At 41.3% G+C, this 16,977-nt stretch overlaps 1 protein-coding gene across 3 annotated transcripts in view; it reads right to left on the reverse strand.

Moving 5' to 3' along the window:
- BANK1 (B cell scaffold protein with ankyrin repeats 1) overlaps positions 1-16,977 on the reverse strand; it is a 282,847-nt gene that overhangs the window by 217,164 nt on the left and 48,706 nt on the right. For all 3 annotated transcript variants that reach the window (XM_039541897.1, XM_039541894.1, XM_039541895.1), the window contains exon 3: positions 11,845-11,910. In XM_039541897.1, the coding sequence (XP_039397831.1) occupies positions 11,845-11,910 (66 nt within the window). The remainder of the gene's footprint in view (positions 1-11,844; positions 11,911-16,977) is intronic.

Raw genomic sequence — 16,977 nt, forward strand, 5'->3', positions numbered from 1 at the left:
GGAGTTCAGCAGTTGAAGGGAGAGTGATCGGGGATCGATTTACTGTGTCTACACTACACGCGATAAATCGATCCCCAATAGATCTGGTGGGCAGTGTAGATGTACCCTGAGTTACCAGAGAGGTTGAAGTGTTCTCTTACTGGTTTTTGAATGTTGTGATTCCTGATGTCAGATTTGCGTCCATTTATTTTTTTGCATAGAGACTGTCCAGTTTGGCCAATGTACATTGCAGAGGGGCATTGCTGGCATCTGATGGCATATATCACATTGGTAGATGTGCAGGTGAACGAGCCCCTGATGGCATAGCTGATGGATCATCATAAGACCTAATCACATCAGCCATGCCATCAGGGGCTCGTTCACCTGCACATCTACCAATGTAATATATGCCATCATGTGCCAGCAATGCCCCTCTGCCATGTACATTGGCCAAACTGGACAGTCTCTACGCAAAAGAATAAATAGATGCAAATCTGACTGAATTAATATGCAAACTAGATACCATCAATTTAGGCTTTAATAGAGACTGGGAATTGCTGAGCCACTACACACTGAATCTATTTCCCCATGTTAAGTATCCTCACACCTTCTTGTCAAACTGTCCAAAATGGGCCATCTTGATTATCACTACAAAAGTTTTTTTTCTCCTGCTGATAATTGCTCATCTTAATTAATTAGCCTCTTAGAGTTGGTAGGGCAACTCCCACCTTTTCATGTTCTCTGTATGTGTATATATATCTTCTTACTATATGTTCCATTCTATGCATCCGATGAAGTGGGCCGTAGTCCACGAAAGCTTATGCTCAAATAAATGTGTTAGTCTCTAAGGTGCCACAAGTATTCCTGTTCTTTTTGGGTATTTAAGTTACTCCTGAGAATTATAGTCCATTATAGAAGGTAATGCTCTATCTCACAGGCTGCTTTCTTTGGCACGCTTTGACAAATATCTATTGCTGTTTTTCATACTTAAAAAGGATTAATATAAAAAATTTAGCTTCATAACTCAGTAACCAAATATTAGCTATGTATCTGTTACATACACTTTAAGAGTTATTTGTTTAGTTGGATTCTGCACTGATGCTTTCAATTTTATTTCAATCTTTCTTCCTAATTCATATTATGCGACATATTATTCCAGTATATTTTATGCAAAACCTTTTGGAATGCATTATAGCTTTCAATTCCACATTCTCAAGTGAACTTATGAAATTTCTTTGAAATTGTATTCCTCTTCATAAACAGAATTTTTGATGAATGCCTTACCACAGCTCCTGACAACCTATACTTGACATCCAACTTCCTGCCCAAAATGAATTCTAACCTTTCAAATGTACTCTATTTAATCCTTATTGCAGCCTACAAGGTTCACAAATGATCTCTGTTTTGATATTTGATGCTCATTATATACTTTGAATCAACAATGTGTGTGATAGGCTCTGGGTGTTAAAAACAGCAAAACAACTTAATGAAACATGCATATGTTTTCTAAGGTTACCATGGTAAAAGGCTCATGGCCAAAGCCTGAGATCCCGACTCAGTTTTTACTCAGCCTTTACACATACGAACCTCCTTGTGGTGCTCAGTAGAGAACTGAAAGTGGTACAGCAATTTTAATTGAAGAGCAAAGGTGTATGTTCAGCTACTGAACAAGGTCCCTATGTCCCCTTACATCATGTAGCAATGGAGAGGATTGGAAGTGACTTAATCATGCATTGGGCTAAGAAAGCAATACAGATTGGAAAGGTGTTTATGCAATACGGGTCCTTCAGATTGTGATGTGTTCAGCCCCACTGTATTTAGCATTGATTCGGCAAAGTTCTTAAGCGAATACTTAGCTTTAGGCTTGTGAGTGGTACAACTAGATTCAATGGGATCACTCATGTGAGTAAAGATCTGCATGTGCTTACATGTGCTACTGAATCCACCAAAGGCCTCCTAAAGCACACATGCAAGTGATTTTCAGGATTGGGAATTTAATCCCTCAGTGTAGTTTTGTGGAAAAATAATTCATAGCCTGTTGGAGTGTGGAGGAATCAAGGAATCATTTCTATACACTTTGTGTTCCCTTTATAATCTAGCATAAATTTATGCCAGGTAAATATGCCTGCTAGTGCTGCTTGGAGCAGGGATAACTAATTCTAAATGTTCTCTGCCCCTTTAGAGGGCTCACATGGGTATATCTGCTAGGTGGAAACAAATGACAACATGGCAACTCTGTGAGCCATTTTGCTACTGATGAGGGGAGGGCTGAGAGGGACATGGAGGCAGGAGGGGTTCCTATATGTAACCTAAGTCTCTTGCAATCACATCATTTCAAAGCCAATCCCTTCACTTCTTTGGGACTATCACTAGCCTGACTCTTTCTGCTCTGTTGAGAAGGAAGACTTCTTTTGTTAATGGTCAGAGGCCCTGAGAAACTCTCCATTTTAAAGCACTTCAAGTGCAAATCCAAATCTGCGCTGCATATTAACATAAATTATTCCTAATCTGTAAAAAATAACCTCCCCCAAAGCTTTATGATCCTTATGCCAAAAATACTGACCTTCCTTTGAAGCAGTCCTGATATCTGAGCAACATGACAATTCCATTGACATTTATCGGATGTGTAGGTGAACAAAGGAGAGGCCATACTTGAATGCCTGTGTTACACTATCTGGGTTGGTTTGTTTTGCTCAAAATCATTTTCAATCCCATTTTCTACTTCCATGCTTGAGCTCTTCTATCAAAAATTAATGTTTGTGTGTGTTATCTGTGAACTGGTCAGTATTGTCTATGAATCCAAAATGGTCCTGTTGTCTGAAAGAAAAGTTGCTCACCAAAAATAAAGTAAGCATCAGACACACAGTTCCTTTAAAAGCCATAAAATTCCCAGCAAGACACAGTTTACTATATACGGTTTCTCACTGTTGACTGCCAGCCACACACGGATCACACACCAGTCTATGGGCGTGACATCAAAAGACTGAAATTACCAACCAGACTGTGGCTTTAGAATAAGGGTGAGATTTCCAGCTCTGAAGTCTGCATACACAATTGCATACATACTTTGTGCATGCACTACCAAATGCATGTACACATGGCTACATTATTACAGTCACTCACAAGTCTTTAACACTCTTGGGGCCTCCAAGCACTAATTTAATATTAATCATGTGATCAAAATACTATGCACTGTACCAAACACATAGTAAGAGACAGCCCCTCTCCCAAAGAGCTTACAAACTAGACACACAAGATAGACCAATTGTGGGAGAGGAAACAGAGGCACAGTAAGGTAAAGTGACTAATTGCCCACGGTCACATAGGTAAGTAGCAGAACTAGTAATAAAAACCATGTATTCCGAGTCCCAGTCCAGTTTTTCCTATCCACTAAACCATGTTGGGTCCTCCTCTACTTGGTGACATAGCCTGGAGTAGGGAGAGAGGAGTACTTCAAGAAGTCAGAATTTATCTTCCAGCCTCTCTACGTGAAGGGGATACCTGCCCAGCTATTCAGCTGAAATATAATATTAAGGAACCATAAGCTACCAGCATTACAGTCACTGAAGTTTTATCTGAGTAAGGTCTTCAGGTTTGGACCCATTGCCAACCTGAGAGACCATCTCTCCTCATGCTATACTGTCCACAGCGGCTGTCATCAGAAGGACTGAGGACAGTGTTGGAATTCACTCTCACCTTTGGTTTGAAATAGCCCAAACTTGTTGACTTGTACAGTATGCTACAAGACCTATCACTTTACTTAGGGATACAATAAGGACTGCTGTCTCTAGGTCATACAGAATACTGTTTGTTAGTATTGTTAGTTATTTTCTGGTTTGGGGATGAAAGTAAGCTGCAGGCTTTTTTGGCATCATATTTTTAATTATGCCAATAGTGCCTGGAGTCTGGGATAGGCATTTTTTATCAAAAGGGGTTATAAAGAAAACCCATCAGGCTACAGTGTGGGCTACTTTGATCAGAGGTGGTCTGGGAGCTCTTCTGCCTAACCTTCAGAAGCTGCACCATCAATTTTGTTATGGAGCTCTGACCTATCCTTGAACAAACCATGCTGCTCATGGTTAGATCAGATTTCTGAGCAGACACATATATCTGAAGTTAAAGTTTCTAGTGGTCAGCCATTAGGTATCAATGTCATCCTGTGATGCCCAGTTTATCCAGCACTTTACTTCAATGGCACCGTCACTCTTTACAGTGCATAGTGTATGCGTGGATGAGTTTTTTGATGGCTGCTGAGTCAGATGCGTGAGTGACAGTTCCATCCACAGTTAGGACACTCCCATGCACTAGCAATGCTCTGAATCCGAGCAACAGATTCTTTCCTCCTCTAACACTGGTCATCACAAAGCTTGATCCAGTCTGCCTCATTCCATCTACAATGCCTCACTCCATCTACAAGATGACTCTGCCAACTAGAGTGGCATTCCGCACTCCTTTCTCAATCATCCTCAGAGGTTTCAGCGGATACTAAATCATATTTTGCAAATATCCTGAAATCTGCGCAGCCATCTGCCTCCCCTTTTAGACCCTTTGTGAGTTTCAGAGTACAGCAGCACACTTTTGGGGATCCTGTAATCTGGCATCCACTTGATATGTCCAAGCCACCTGAGTCTTTTTTACAAATCAATGTTCCCATGAATGACATACCAGTATGATTTAACACTTCCACATTTGTCACCCTGTCTTGCCATTTTCTTAGAAGAAGTTTTTGCAAACATCTGATATGAAAACTGTTTAGTCTTTTGGTATGTTTGGTATAAGTCATCCATGTTTCTGAGCCATATAGAAAAGCGGATAAAATATGCCTCATAAATACAGATTTTCACGTTAGTTGACAATTTGTTATTGTTCCAGGCACTGTCTTGCAATATAGTGCTCTGTTCCTGACTGCCTTGCCAATTCTACTATTAAGCTCAGCATCAAGATCTAAATTACTGGTAACAGTAGAGCCGAGGTAGCAAAACTGGTCAACATCTAGAGGAATATTATGTAAGCTGATATCTGGAACTGGTTCTGAAGATCCTTGGTGCATGATAGCAGTCTTCTTTAAGCTTATTGCTAGCTCAAAGATTTTGCATGAATCAGAAAACTTGGTAATAAGATGTTGTAGATTTTGTATACATTATGAGCCACAAGGGTTGCATCATCTGCAAACAACAGGTCCCTTACAATGACTTCCTTCACCTTAGCTCTGAACTTTGTGATGTTAAACAAACCTCCATCATGCCTCATGCTAAGACAGACACCCTCTTGAACATCATGGAATGCCTACCGAAGCAGGAATAAGAAGTAAATTAAACAATGTAGGAGCCAGTATGCAACCCTGCTTCACTCCATTGTTTGATGTCAAATGAGTCAGACTCTTGGTTTTCATACATTACAGTTGCCTTCATGCCATCGTGTATGGATTCCACAAGGTTTAGCAATATAGGTGGACAACCAAGCTTCTTCAGAACAATGTAAAGCCCCGACTGACCAGGCTTTTGTTAAATCTATAAAAGCCATGTACAGTGGAATACACTCCCCTCTTCACTTTTCCTGCAGTTTTTTTTTACAGAGAAGACCATGTATATGGTGGTCCTTCCCAAGCAGAAGCCACACTGGCTCACAGGACAGATTCTCTCAGCTAAATTTGAAATCTAGGTAAAAGAATATGACTTAAGATTTTTTCCAAGATGTTACGAAGAGCGATATCTCTGTGGTTATTACAGTCACATGTCTCCTTTGTTTTTATAGAGTTGGATGAAACTTGCTTCCTTAAAATCTTGCAGAACAGTTTCTTCCTTCCAACAGAGTAGCAATACCTCATGCAATCTGCAGCGAGTCTTTGCACATTTGTAGATTTCAGCAGGTAAATAGTCAGATCCTGAAGCTTTCTTGTTGGAAATCTTTTTGATGCTTTGTTCAAGTTCCTCTTTTGTAGATTTGGCATCCAGCAAAGTCATAACTTCAAACTCAGGCAATTCGTCCAGCACATTGGTCTACTACGGACTCCCTTGAGTATATCATTCCATATTGCTCAATCCACCTCTCCAGTTGCTTCCCTTTATCGGTTATAATATTGCCATCCAGATCTTCCAGTGGAGCGGTCTTGTTCTATATTGGCCCAATGGCCTTTCTAATGCCCTCATACAACTGTTGACTGTCAGCTGTGTCAGCTGACTGTTGAATTCTGTTGCAAAGTGTGACGAAGTGGGGGGTTTTCTTGGGTTTTCTGTGTTTTCCAGTGGGTTGCATGCAGAGGGAGTGAGACTCAGTGTCCCCGGGTGTTACTGGTTTAACGAGGTGAGGGGAGAGGGAGTTTGTTGTTACAGAGGACCGGAGAGGGAACTTGGGACCCCGGCCGAGGGCCTGGAGAATGGAGACCCCAGCGACTGGTGACCTGAGCTGCATCTCCAAGGCACCCAGAGTCACAGCCGGTTCTGGCCAGTGGGAGGACAATGGGCTGTGAAGAGAGGACCCCGGTGACCTGACCAGCCAGTTCCAGCCAGAGGGGGCCAGAGGACAGCTGAGAGGAGAGGAGACCCAGGCCTTCCTGTTTACGACACTGTTTACCTGGAGAGAAGACAATGGACAGAGGGGGCTCGGGGCTGGGGATATCGGAGGCCCATCTGGGAAGCAGGGGGGCTCTGGGCTGGAGAGGGGGAGCAGGCAGAGCCCACCTGGATGCAGGGGGACTGGGATGTGCTGTGCTGAGGGAGGCCAGGCGTGAGGCCCTGAGAGTTTCCTGTGCTGTGTTCAATTCTCAAAAACCTGCCTGTTTTATGCTGGCTGAGAGTCACTCCGGTCTAGAGAACAGGGTTGCATCAACCCCTTCGGGGGTGAGAAGGCCCGAGGGGGTCCAGAGCGTGTGGACTCCCTGAGGGGGCCCATGGCGAGAAACAGGTGTGCTAAGGCTCAGAGAGGTGTGGCTCCAGGAGGTGGAGGGGCCTGACCCCGAGAGAGAGTGGACCCCTGAGAAGGGCTGTCTCACTGAAAGGGGCATCCCCCACGGACTGCACAGGGCCAAGAGTGGGCACGATCTGTGAGTCCGTGACACAAAGACCCAGCCAAAATTCTTGAGCACACTTCCTGGAAGCTATTTGAACTACCTTACAAGCTTCTCTTAGGCTGTTGAACAAAGCAGTAATAGTAGACTTGTAGGTAATCAGGGCAGATCTTTTCCTCTCAATGACTGGCAGCAGTATCTTTGAATGGTCAACATTTTTCCTAGTACTCTTTCCAAAGCTCTTGATTGCCGCATTGTACATATTTGTCTTCATGACTTCCCATGCATCTGACGCAGTTTCATTCGTTCCAGCTATCTTTGCTACTTCTTCATTAAAAAGCCATTTCTTGACAGAATCATTGATATGACACAAGTCAATACAAGGTTGTACAGCAGTTTTGTTACAGTGGATCTTCTTAGCTTGAAATTTCACTTTGCAGCAGACAAGAGAGTGGTCTGTGTCACAGTCTGTGCTTTAGAAGGATCATATATGTAAGATATCTTTCAAATATGTATGTTTTTTCAGTACCAAGTCCAGCTGGTGCTAGTGCTTGGACCTCAGGTGTCTCCATGATGTTCTTCTGATGTTACCAGCAAAGAAGGTATTGGTCACTGATAAGCCGTGACTGGCACAGATCTCGAGAACTCACTGGCCATCGTCATTTATATGTGCAGTGCCATGCCTACCCAGAATCCCAGGCCAGATCTCAACATTGGACCCACTACTTGCACTGAAGTCTCCAAATACTAGGAGGGGTTCCTTCCATGGATTCCCGCCAATCAATTCTTCTAGCTGTTGGTAAAAGCTATTCTTCTCCTCACCACTAGCCTGCAGAGATGGAGCATAGACACTGAACAGGTTGATGAATCCCTTCTGTAAACTAACTCAAAGTGTCATGATATGTAAGGACACTGCAATCGGAGCTTCACAAAATGACATAAGTTCATTTCTGATAGCAAAACCTTCATCATACTCCTCCTTACTCCTCCAGGTTTGCCATTCCAGTAAATGGTGTAGTCCTTCTCCTTTATGAAGCCTGTATCTGAGAACCTGAATTTCCAAAAAGAGCTGCAATATCAGTTCTGAAACATGCAAGTTCATTACTCAACATTGCTTTTTTCTGAATTCAGATCAAAGTTGTACACAGAGGACAAACTCCAAATACTTCAGCAAGCAATTCTGGAAAACAGTTGAGCCAGGATTTAAACAATGAGTCAGGGCTTATTTAATCCAACTTTTCTAGAAACACCCTCACAGGAGGCAAGCAGGCCATCCCTAAACAAGGCTGCTTAGAAATCCTAGGAGTTGCCCCAGGGCCCTTATGCCTCTCTCGGATCCTTGCAACAATCTTGCTAACACCTTTAGTGGACATGCCTAGGCAAAATTATGGAGAAGCGGAGGCCGCCATAGACCTGTTGTCCCCCCTTTAGATCACTGAGCCAGAATCTAAAAGCCAGCGTGAGTCTGGATGTTCAGTGACACAAAGGTTGTAGTGTCTGCCAGAGCCAACCCAGATAGAACTGCTAGCTGTCTATCACTTCAGTGTGAGCACCTATTCAGTCAGGGTGAGATCCTTTAGCCGTTCTTCACCAACAAGTATCCACAAGGCAGAGGATGATGCAGTTTAACATCATTCCCAGAACTAATCTCTTTATTTACTCAATACAGGTCGAATAGGTCAATGGTAAAAAGGCAAAATTGTAATATGAAACTGGAAGAGTCTCTGTTTAATTATTCTGAATGTGTACAGACGCTCCCTGGGTTACGCAAACCCGACTTAAACAAAAAGTTCCGTAAGTTCCATAAGCTTTTTTTTTTTTGCACGTAATTGTCGGTATACGTTCCTGACTTATGCAAAATTCGATTTACACAAGGGATTCCAGAACGGAACGCTTGCATAAGTTGGGGAGCGTCTGTACTTTAATTTTAGGTAGCTCTAATTTTGGGGTAAATTAATTAATGTCAGTTCAACAATGGCCTGAAGAAGAACTCCATGTAGCTTGAAAGCTTGTCTCTTTCACCAACAAAAGTTGGTCAAATAAAAGATATTACCTCTCCCACCTTGTCTTAGTTCAGCAATGATGCATAAACATTTTCAACTGCATGGTTAAATGGTTATTATAACCAATATACCTGGAAGCTAGCAAGATTACTTCATTTTTTCCAACTCAGTTTATAAATTGCCATAATGGCTATGCAGGGTGGAAAAAATGGAAATTTTTTCCAAGAACTATAAGATATCTTGAAATTTTTTTTAAAATATAGCTTGGTCTGTTTTCTTACATGGAATAAAAACACTGAAATGAAACAAAGTAAATATATAAGAATAGTTGTGAGTGGCTAAAATCATTGATATTGATAATTATCAGATACAGGAATGAACCTTCATAAATTCACATTATTATGATTAGCATTCTACCACTGGATATTTTCCATCACTCCCAGGTACTAACAAATCAGTTGTTTTCACATCTGCTTGCAACTCATATTTCCCTAAAGGATCTCGGAGATCATATTGTTTTTTTCCATTTTCCAATGTACACTCTCACCTTTTCCCTTAAGGACTTACACAATTCACTTTAGTCAATCAGTTCTTATTGATTGTTAGGTCTCACTCATTCCCCATCTATCTTTGCTTTATTAGATACATGATTTGCTTTCTTTCCATTTGTCTTGTCAGCTGCTTGCTGTTCTTTCCACTACTGTTGCCTCATAGTTCTCATTTAAGCTTTGTACTTTTGATCCATTCACCTTTCATTCCAGCTAAAGCCTAAATTATCCTACTCTTAGTTTGTGCCTTTTCTGTGCCAGACTGTACTCTTGAGAGAGAGAGAAAGAGAGAGAGAGTCCAACTTCCAGTGGGCCAGACTACCTCCTTTTAAATCCTTCCCTAAAAGTTAGTTCTTTCATTATATCATCCCAGGTTTCTCTCTCAGATAACGTCTCCACAACTACTTGTGTTTTAGCTGTTTATCCCAGAGATCATATTTGTCTATGGTAAACTGGAAGCTCCTTGGCACCTATGTAGCACAGGCTTTATACATTAATTGTGACTGGATAAGCTCCCTTTTTATTAGAGATAAGCAAAGGTACAGGATTCACTTTGCAACTGTCACCACTTAGCCAAACCATGCTGGTTAGTTTGTGAGGTTCACATACTTCTTCAAGGGCATGACCAGCTGCCCCTTGGCACCTTATCTTGCCTGATTTCTGAGACACTGACATGCTAGTGGCCAAACATCCCATTCCCTCTTCCTTCTTGGGCCAGGTTCCCCCATCCATGGATCTCCAGGGATGTCAAGTGGCTATTTCCTAATGCAACAACATCAAGGAGGCAGCCCTGATCCCCAAAATGTGTTCAGGAAGCAGCCTGCTCCCCAAACAGGAGAGGAGAAACGGAAACACTTTCATTGCAGCCAGCTTCTACACTGATTACAGGGGAAGCCTTATAGATTGCGTAGCAAGGTAACTGGGGAAACACTGGGGATTCCCAAGTGCCATACATTAGGGATTATACAACATCCTAGGTGACTCCCCAAGGATTTTTCTAGCTACCAAAGTTAGAATATGGTGCAAGAAACCTCTCACCTTTGCACTGCTGCTGAAGGAATGCAACGACTGTGTGAGACTAATGACTTTCCAAAGTGGGCAGGATGAAGGCAGGGCTATAGCAGAGTCAGGGAGCAAAGTAAGAGGGAGCACAGGGAAGTGCAGCTCCTAATTATTTTCTTCTCTTGGGCTTGAGCAGGGAGATCAGCTCTCCCTCCTCACACCCCTGTCTATTCCTCCTCCTATCATGCCAGCAAGTTAGAGGTGCTTAGCCAGTATGTTCCCAGGATGTTTCCACTCCACATTAGCTCACTCAGTTACAGGGGATGAGGCAGTAACCTCAAAGAGACTGTACTTCAGCCCAGTGTTCTGGACATATTGAACCAGTGACTTCAGAAAAGCCTTCTCCCTGACCAGCAAGACAGAGGTCCATAGTCATTCAGAATTCCCTTTTTCTTGACATCAGCCCAGTCAGCTACAGGTGCCAAGATGGTGAGTGACATCAGGGGTCTGCTGCTTGACATCAGACCAGGAAAATTGAGGTGTTGAGCTAGTGACATCACAGATACCTGTATCTTGACACGAGCCCAGCAAACCAGAAATGGTGAACTAGATAACTCACAGATATGTGACCTAAATACAGTCTAGCAAGTTAGAAGTTCACAGCCAATGAGCTCACAGCATCCTGTGCTCTGACATCATGCCAACAAGGCAGAACTGTTGATCCACTAACCTCAGGGAAACTCATACCTTGCCATGAGTCCAGCAAGATGGAGGTGCTAAGCCAGGAATTCCCAAAGACAAAGAAAAAGTACTTGTACAAACTGGAAGACTAATATTAACTTCATTTTCTCTACAGGAAGATCCTTCCCTCCCCACCAGCATGGAAGAGGGAAGTCCTTCCTCTGCCCTACAGGTGGGACACAATGCGGGGGAGGGATAGCTCAGTAGTTTGCACATTGGCCTGCTCAACCCAGGGGTGTGAGTTCAATCCTTGAGGGGGCCATTTAGGGAACTGGGATAAAAAACTGTTTGGGAATTGGTCCTGCTTTGAGTAGGGGGTTGGACTAGATGACCTCCTGAGGTCCCTTCCAACCCTGATATTTTATGAATGGTTCTGTCACTCCTTTTCCTCTTCTGGAACCCCATGGAGGGATGGGCGGGTAGATATGTAAGTGCAAGACAAGTTCCTCTATGTAGTTCCACATTCTAGAAAGATTAGATCACTTCCTTTCAGGACACACAAGATATAAAAACACTTAACTCTATTTGCTCTATTTTCATGTAGTTTAGGGAATTTCAAACTCACCATCTGCAAGAACTGTTTCATAGATGCAAGACAGTGACTCCTCGACTTCTTCATCCTGTGGTTCATCTAAGAAAAGAAAGATCCTTTAATGGATGACATCTCCCTGAAAAATCTTGAAATGGGCATCTCCCTGGCCAGCCTCCCACTGGTTCTTAAGTTGTTTCTTTAAATGTTTAATTCTGTACTCTAGCAAGGACAGTTCTGATGACCATTGGTGGGATGAGAACTACTGTAGGAACAACTTACTTAGCAGTATATATTACAGATTTCTTTTAACTGAAGCTACAACAGAGGTTTTCTTCCTAAAAATATTAAACCCTGCTTCTTATTCAGCTACATTCCTCAACTTACATACTAGGAGTGAGTAATGTATTAGATGTTAGTTAATTAGTAATTTTTTTTTTTACTATGTGGAATAGGTAATAAGATAGCATGAGTGAGAAAAGAAAACTATACTGGCACAGTTTATACTATGAAATGCAAAGCTTTGCCACTCTAAGCCCATATGGTCAGTGGTTCAGTCTTCACAGTCTCTACCTGTCACTTTAACCCCAAAATTCTTCTGCACTCCATCACCAAAATGAGTAGCGTACCAGCTATGCTGCTGTAGGAGCCTGGCAGGCACAATACAAAGCTTGTTTCACAGTTTGATTATTCATTTGCAAATGAAAGTAAACTTTTATGAGGAGGGTCTCCTTGCTTCTCCCTGCAGCAGGAGAAGTCCTGAGCAGCATTTGGTAAAAGAAAAAAATCAGCGGCTGCTGGAGAGGAAAAAGGGAGGGTGGAAAATAAGACATTACTTAGATGCCACATGATGGAATCTCTCACTCAAAAATTAGGAAATGCCAGAATTGAGATTGCCTGTGCAACTTTAATTTAGCCCTCTTGTGCATGTGCATTAATTACAAAAATCACATACTATTTTTTCCTTATGTCCTAGGAGGATGGACGTGCTCTGGAGGTGATTTGTGGCTGTGTAGTGAAGGAGGTTGTTGTCTGTAGGACCTCTGCCTCATTTGTTACAGAAGTTGGAAGGTGTGCGGTTAGTGAGGCTTGGGATTGCAAAAAGAGAAAGAATAGTCTCATAGTTAAGTTCTTGTGGTTAAGGCAGTTGAGTGCTGTTCAGAAGAACTGGATTCTATCCAGAGCGGAATGACATTTTTCTACCAAAATTTGTTGGCAAAAAAAATTAAAAAATGCAGATTCGGTGATCCCCAAACATTTCATGAATTCCTGTCAGTTTTGCCAAAATGTTTGCATAGAAACAACAAAAATATTCTGAGAAAAAAATCAAAACATTTTGATTTGACCTTTTAAAACAAAACATTTCAATTTTTCAGTTCAAAAAGACTTTTCATTTCAAAATTTTCTTTATTTTCTAACAAATCAAAAATATTTTAAAATGCTCAAAATCTAAAACTAAATGTTTCATATTGGGTCAAAAAGAACATTTTGTATGACCCAAAAAGTATTTTATTTTTCAACTTCTCAAAACTGCCAATGAAGCAAAAAAAAAAATCAGTTATTTGCTTAGCTCTAATTCTATTCCTGCCTCTGCCACATAGTGCCTATGAGATACTAGGCAAATCACTTAAACCAAGCTTTTCAGAGACAGTCAACTAATTGTGTGTTCCTCATTTGGTGAGTATCCAACCTGAAATCCTGGGGTCCAATTTGCAGAAATGGTGGGCATACAGACGTCAACTTTCCCTGGTACCAGTGGGTGCTCGCGCCCCTCCCCTCCCCCCAACTCCACCCTTAATACTGGCATTTCCTACTTTTGATTTGCCTAACTCTGTAACCTTAATAATGTTTATTTTAACACAGGGTGTGTGGGGGTGGTGGTGGTTGGGTGTGATGCAGTAATTTCACTGAACACGAAGTGAAATTCTGTTCTCAGTTACACCAGTACTTTGGTATCCTAAAGGTTGATTGTCTTTAGTATTGTCTTAAGCACCCATGACAACTTTTTCATTAAATGAAACATAATGACATTTATTTTTCCTAATTTCCCCATGAAGACTACAAATGATGTTTAAGGTTGCAGTCAAAATAGTGTGCCAAAAGTACACAAAGAATGCATTTCAAATGTTCTTCTGAGCTAATAATTCTTAGCTAATTAATAAAAATGATTAAAATATAATACAGAAAAATGTCAGTAGTATCTTACAAGGAGGATAGACACCACCATTGTATAGCCCTAGATTTATAACCTCTCAAAATACTTGCTGGAAATCTTAAGCCCCTGCTATTTGGAAGAGTTAAAAACCTCTCAGGTCTGTAATTAAATATTAACTAATGGCTGTCCTCCTTTACACTATACAGTTCGTTTCTAAATGCAAACAAACTTGGACTTAGAGGGAAAATAATCATAAAACCACTAATTAATTTAAAAAGTAAGAAATGCATAAACCCATATAAACAACAGTTAGTAATCTAAATCTGTTCATTAGATTTAGTGCATACAGTATAAGACAGCAACGTTTAATTTTCTATTCATTTGAGATATATCATCAGTAAAACTCTTTATAAACTTGCCCTATTAGCTGAGAATTTTTTTTTAAAATGTCAGTGTATTCACTTTACCAGGTGTAAGCAGTTTTCATCCAATTAGTGTCTGAAAGAAGAGGAAAACATTGCATACTCTATACATACTTCATTATCCAAGGGCACAGGTCATCACAAATGGTTAGACACATCAAAACCCAAACTGCCAAAAAAGTTACAGAAATCAGATTATATGATGAGGAAAGGCCTCTGGCTTTTTCAGGATTAAGAAAAGAAGGGGGAAGTCAAGAAGTTTAATTAGCAAGAGACTGGCAGGCTCAGGAGCTGGGTTATTGGCTATAGAGTTTTTCACATCCAGCTCAATTCCAGTCCTTGTTAGAAACATCCATAAAAATTATCATGCCCCATATGAAATGAGTCAGTGACAGTGAGCAAGACAATATCCACATCACAAATACAATGCCACCATCACAGTGGCATCCTTGTAATCAGTCTGCGAAGCTAAAGTTTGACATATCATGGAGATGAACATCTCCGGAAGTCCTAGGAGTTGTCCCCTCAGAATAGTTCTGAGATATATTGGCAGGCAAAATGGAAAAGCTTACTGTTTGAGTCTGGATGAAGAGAGGACTTCAGTTCTCCAAAAGCCCCTTCCACAAGTAATAAACTCACCCAGTTTGTTTTTATTTTAAAACAGAAAATTTAATTGGCATTTGAGACATTACTCACTGAGTACAATGTTTCATTGACTTAAATCACTTAGAGTGGTGTCCACAAGAAAGGTCAGCGTTTTCCCAAGGCCTCGTTCCATTCAGACAAAGGGGCTCTCTCACTGTGGATCCTTTCTAGCTGAATATTAGTATCATTTAGCATTTCAGTTTTGGGGTTTTGTTTTTTTGATAGACTGCTTGCTATTGTCAACATGGTGAAATCCTGGCCCCAGTGATGTCAATGGCAAAACTCCTATTTACTTCACTGGGGCCAGGATTTCACCCCCTTGTTAAAAATTATTTAGCACTAGTGGCCTGCTGTTTGCTTAAGAAAGTTCAAATTTTTACTAATTATTTATAGTCCAGCACTGGTGTGAATTGGACTTTGTAGTCAAATAAGATTTATAATGTTATGAAGGGTCTACATAATATATGTCGTAGTGGATTCAAAATGCTCAGTAGAATAGGTATTTGAGCATTTGGGACAAATTTATCCCTGGTGCAATTCCAGTGAAATCAGCGTCTTTACACCAGCAATAAATGAATGTTACCATCTTTATATCAGGAAACTGATACAAGAGGCTCAGTAGAAATACAGGGGTTTAATTTTTTTCCTCTGCCCTGAGAAAGTGTAGTAAGCAATGAACTTGAATTTGGTGTGAATCTTTGCCTATTTTAAGCTCTATTTGCCTCAGCTTGTTTGCATTTTGGACTACTAGTTATATGACAACCATACATTTGCAATACTGCAGTGTTTCAGAGCTGCATCCTGTTAACTGATGCAAAAGCAGTTTTTCTAATGTTGTTCTTACACGGACAACATGTGTGGTAGTATACTCATTACATTTTAGTCAAGGATTGGAAGTCAATGGCATATTGTTGTTTCAGGCAGAAGATATGTTTTCATTTTGTGAGGCTCACTGCCTAGGCCAATGGAGAGTATGGGTACAATTTTCAACCTTGATCACTGCTGTCTGCCTGCTCTCAGCCTTGGCTCAGCTGTCATCTCTTCACATCTCTTGTGCTGGGTCACCTTTGGAACCCCAGCACCTGCCAAGTTTACTGTTGCCCCACAGGAGCTGAGTTCACTCTCGGAGTCCTTTCTGAGTCCAATTACCTCTGGTCCCTGGCACTGCTCCTTAGGTCCAGCTACAGGACAGTGTCAAAGCGCGGACTTCCAGAGCCCCTCTCTCAGGGCTGCAGTGCCTGTCTGTCTACCCTAAACAAGAGAGGAAAAAGGGAAGTCTACTCTCTGCCTCAGCCTAGACATGCTAGTAGCCTCTCCTCTTAGGCAACTGCTTTGCGGCCAGCTTCACCTTTTTAAAGCTCCCCTTCTCCAAGTAGCACATGCTCTGCAGGTGTGCCTAATTGGCACTGCCTGAGTGCAGGAATGGTTGTTAGACTTGCTGTCATTGGGATAGGGGCATGTCTGATCACGGTCACCTAATTCCTCGTTTAGGTATCTATGGGGCTGATGTAAGTGGCTAAATGTAGCTTTAGGCATCATTATTTAAGTGCTCAATTTTAAATAAATGGATTTCTCCTGTATCATGAAAAAAGGGCTCTCTTTTTCTTTGGGAACAGGCTGGTAGAAGAAGAGAAAAGGACTGCTGTGTTTATTTTTGTCAACACCATCAAATAAAATAGAGCCATTAAAGAGAGTGCTAGATGCTAAGATTCCCAAGTCCTAGATAGATTCAAAGTCCTACCAAACAGTCTCATAAAATAATAAGTTCATTTTAGAAACATTACCAGAGAGGTATCTATAGAGCTTAAAATTTTCAAAATCTACCCTCCCTTTTTGCATCTGCAAGATGAGGACAGAAATAACTGCAGAAACAATTCATGGCATTTAGAGATCTAAGTATCTAACTGCACATGCAAATCAATTACTGTACTTAGTTGTAGCATCTGT

This window comes from Mauremys reevesii, linkage group 5, assembly GCF_016161935.1.
Source record: "Mauremys reevesii isolate NIE-2019 linkage group 5, ASM1616193v1, whole genome shotgun sequence".
Classification (NCBI taxonomy): Eukaryota; Metazoa; Chordata; order Testudines; family Geoemydidae; genus Mauremys; species Mauremys reevesii.